A 4,360-nucleotide genomic window follows, 5' to 3' on the forward strand; every position below is an offset into this window, starting at 1 on the left:
GATAAAAAAAGATCAAAATTTTAAACATATAATTAAAAAAATCATAATAATTAAAATATTTGATATATACAAAATATTTGAAATGGTCGAAAATGGTTAAAAAAATCTTTAAATTTTTATTCAATATATAATAGATAGTGCCTGGAATCTGAATATTCAATTGTTTCTCTCCTTTCAGATACACCAACAGCTAATTGAAAATACGCATTATGCCATGTGCCACTAATGATCTGCTGTTCGCATCGGTGGATCTTCAATTATACTAGAAATCATAGGTGCTCTTAGGTAAGCTAGTGCCATTAGTCTGGAAAGTGGTGCACCCGATTTGTTTAGAATACTCACATTGTAGCAATAGGAAAAGTGTCAGCAGTGACCATCTTATTGCGATAACAAAGCCAACAAAAAATTTCCACATTCTTTGGGATAGGAAGCTTCCAAACTGCGGTGGAAGAAGGATGTAATCCCACCATGCATGAGGAATAGATAGCAGCGTTCGACTGCGAAAATGTGGGACGAATGCCATTTCCAATGCTTAGTATGAGTTGTGGGCGAAAACATGGTAGTTAGAGTTGCGGCTAGGAAGAGTCATTTTGGTTACTAAAAGAAGCTCACCTCCGTTACCTTTTGATATGGGCATCCCTCTTACCTCAATCAATACCAAGGTGGAAAAAATCAGATCCTCTACGGTATTTAAAAAATACCATATGATACTGTACACATATTGAGATGGCCATAAAAAAAAAATAATTATGTAATATTTATCTAAATTATTTAAATATTTTTAAAATTTATTTATTTATTTTTAATATTTTAATATTATGCATGCACGATTACTCATCTTTTGATTAATATCTTCAAAATATATATAATATTTTATGATATTTTTTTGAGTACCGTTAAAGATCCGAACCGTCTACCCCGGTAGAAAATGAGGTGGAACAACTATCACACAATTCTAACAATAGTTGAGCTTTGGGTTGTTATCAACCCCCAAAACTGATGGTTGATGGCACACCCGACCGAGTATGGCGCGGGAACGGCCAACAGCTTCCATCTATAAGTAGTGTGGACCCCACGTAAGTTCTCAAGCCCATCGCACTCTCTCCTTTCCAATGTTCTCTGTTTCTTGGCTGAGCTGAACGTTGAGGGATCTCTGTCGGAAATAACTCCGGCAGCAAGACGGCCTCAGTCTATCTTGGATCAACCGACCTCAGGCTTAGTTCGGGAAACAGCAGCAACAATATTCCCTTTCCCCTACCTCTATACATACATACACCTCTCTTTGCCAATATTCATCAGACCATCTCCTCCTCAACTCGTCATTATAATTTGTGGAAATGAATCCTCTCTTTATCTTCCTCCTCCCCATTGCTCTGGTTTCTGCTCAGGATCTTCGAGTTGGCTTCTACAACTCCTCTTGCCCACAGGCTGAGCCCATCGTGAAAGCTGTAGTGCAAAAGCACTTCGGTACCGACCCCTCCATCGCCGCCGGTCTCCTTCGCCTCTACTTCCATGATTGCTTCGTTAGGGTCAGTAAGTCCTCACTGAACATTTTTTAGTATACGAAATACATTTACGTTGAATGGAGTTCAACATGCTTGCCACCATGAATACGTTCGTATGGAAATATTCTACATTTGTTCCAATATTGTAACTATTATGTATGTGGTATTTACAGGGCTGTGATGCTTCTATCCTCATCGATTCAACGGAGAAGGCACGGTCTGAGAGGTTTGCCGGGACTAACCGCTCATTGCGTGGGCTTGATATCATCGATGAGGCTAAATCGAATCTCGAGGCTGGATGCCCGTCCACCGTCTCGTGTGCAGACATAATAGCGCTCGCCACTAGAGATGCTGTGGTCCTTGCCGGCGGCCTCGGCTATGATGTGCCTACTGGCAGGCGGGACGGACTCAGGTCGGAGGTTAAAGACGTCCGCGGCATACCCGGGCCGATGGACACCATCCCTCAGGCAATACAGGACTTCGCACGCAAAGGGCTCACGGTTAAGGACATGGTTGTCCTCTTGGGTGCACACTCCATCGGCGTTACTCACTGCGGCGGATTCCGAACTCGGCTATTACGTTCCCCATCAACCGGCAAATTTTTTGGTCCCACAATGGATACGAGCTTAAGGGCTAAGCTTCAGCAAGCTTGCGGCAATAGTTCCATACAATTGGAAAACGAGCCGACGGTATCTTTTGATCAGAACACGCCGATGGCCATCGACAACCGTTTCTACAGTGAGTTACTGCACAGCAGAGGGGTGTTGGAATTCGACCAGATGCTGGCTTTGGATAACTCGACAAAGGGAATCGTTGAGCATTTGGCATCGGATAATGATGGGTTTCTGAAGAAGTTTGCCGATGCTATGGTGAAGTTGGGAAACGTTGAAGTTCTTGTGGGCAGCGAAGGGGAGATAAGAAAGAAGTGCAATGTTTTCAACATGCCATCTTAAGGTTTCTTATAAGATGTGATAATTGGGACTAAGTTGGTTCTCTTGGATATATATTTCGAGTTACCACATTTAGTTTCTCTTTATATCAAGGAAGTCAGTCCTGATCCAGTCGAGCTGGGTTTGTATGCCTCAAATCTACTAGTAATTTCTCTGTATAATTTACGCACTAAGCCAGCCAAGGCAGAGAATAAGGTGCTCCTTTTGATTCTGTATCATTTCTTTTCGTCGGGAGCAATTCTAATTATAATGCACATCTCTCTCTCTCTCTCTCTCTCTCTCTCTCTCTAAAATGCAAGACATGGTTGTCACTCAGTTCATGGAGCAAGATATAAGGATTGTAATGGAAGCTGGATCTTCTACATGCAATATTTCAGAGTGCACAATGTGTTGAGCCATCCTTCAAACAAAACCATATTTCCCTTCTTAGAGTGCTATTGTAAGGAAAATATCTACAAGTTAACCATATATGTAATAAACCTTTTTTTTTTTTTTTTGATGAGAACATATGTAATAAACAATTGCCTGAATGAAATATATATTTTTTAATTTCTCTATATAAAAGTACGGTAGAATGTCACCTCTTGGATTACGTTGCCACGATGTGGAAATGTGTTCAACAATCATTTCTGAAAAGCCTCCTCCCAAGGGATCCAGGCATTATTTTAATGAAGAACAATGGTTTGCTTTAATCCTTATCTTCCACAAACTCTTCCTCCTTGCATCCTGTAATAACCCAGCTCATTTTGGGATTGCCAGTGGACTGGGCCCGGTCCACTTGATTGGACCAGACACAACGGAACAACCTAAAAAATTTAAAAGAAAAAAAAATGATGGAAGATCGGGAGCCTTGTCCCTCCCATATTCATCGAGGAGCAGAATTGAATGCCAAGAAGGATTCTCGGCACCCTCTCCCATTTTTTTAAAGACCTCCATGCCCTCTTGAGCCTCACCCCCATCGGCGTTTTGACCATCACCAGAGAAGCCATCGTCTTCTTTTTCTGAGCTGTCTAGCTCACCGTGTCGGCATTGAAACTTCACTCGAGATGAGGTATTGAACCCCAATTTCTCTTCTATGTCTCTTCATTGATCTTCTCCCTTCTCCAGTGAGCGCCATTAGCAAGATTCAATTAGGAACCACCAGAAATTTGAATTCAAATATCCTTCCCCTGCTTCAGTTTGTTTCACCTTGTTTTTCTTGAGTTTTCTGCCCCCGGTCGTTGCCACTGGCCATTGACTAGGATATTTCTTCTTGCACCGATGTGGCCCCAACCACCATCGGTCACAGCCATTGCCAGCGAGAGATCTCCTTCTCTAGGGAAATAGGGAGCAAGAGTTCCTAGTTTTACTAGAAGGCCAAGGGAAAAGAAAAGAAGAGGAGGTGAAGAAAAAAATATAGGGAAAGAGAGAGAGAGAGAGAGAGAGAGAGAGAGAGAGAGAGAGAGATTCTTTTTTTTCTCTCTCTACTTAGTTTTTTTTTACTTTCTCTCACCATTTTCTCTTTTTACAAATTTTCTCTGTACATTATCTCCCTCGATAGTAGGATTGTTTGATTGAGTAAAAATTTTTTTTCAATGATTTTGATTGATCCTGATGAAAAAGATTTTGATCTATGACTACCATACGGTATACTGATCTCCATCTCGGCCAAGTCAAGCAATTTAGATTTCATCATCAATTGATTGAGCTCATATTCTAGCTAGTCACGTAAGTATGTTCATGATTTATGATTGTTGAGATGAATATGATCTTTTGAAAAAAAATTAATTTATAGATAAAATTTAAATTTTAAAAATTAGATCTAAATACTTATTTTTGGATGGTACTTATATTTTGAATTAGATTTCGAATTGTTGTATCTTATATACTTATTTTCAATATATTTTTATTGCTGAATTTATCTTA

The 4,360-nt window shown here is 40.2% G+C and overlaps 1 protein-coding gene across 1 annotated transcript; it reads left to right on the plus strand.

Annotated features, from left to right (window-relative positions):
* The first annotated feature begins 1,101 nt into the window (after positions 1-1,101).
* Positions 1,102-2,577, plus strand: LOC140856956 (peroxidase 44-like). The gene is made up of 2 exons (XM_073255155.1): positions 1,102-1,529; positions 1,679-2,577. The coding sequence occupies exons 1-2, from the start codon at positions 1,338-1,340 to the stop codon at positions 2,456-2,458; spliced, it is 972 nt and encodes a 323-aa protein (XP_073111256.1). The 5' UTR covers positions 1,102-1,337; the 3' UTR covers positions 2,459-2,577.
* The last annotated feature ends 1,783 nt before the right edge of the window (positions 2,578-4,360 follow it).

Source organism: Elaeis guineensis, chromosome 4 (genome assembly GCF_000442705.2).
Source record: "Elaeis guineensis isolate ETL-2024a chromosome 4, EG11, whole genome shotgun sequence".
NCBI classification, from domain to species: domain Eukaryota; kingdom Viridiplantae; phylum Streptophyta; class Magnoliopsida; order Arecales; family Arecaceae; genus Elaeis; species Elaeis guineensis.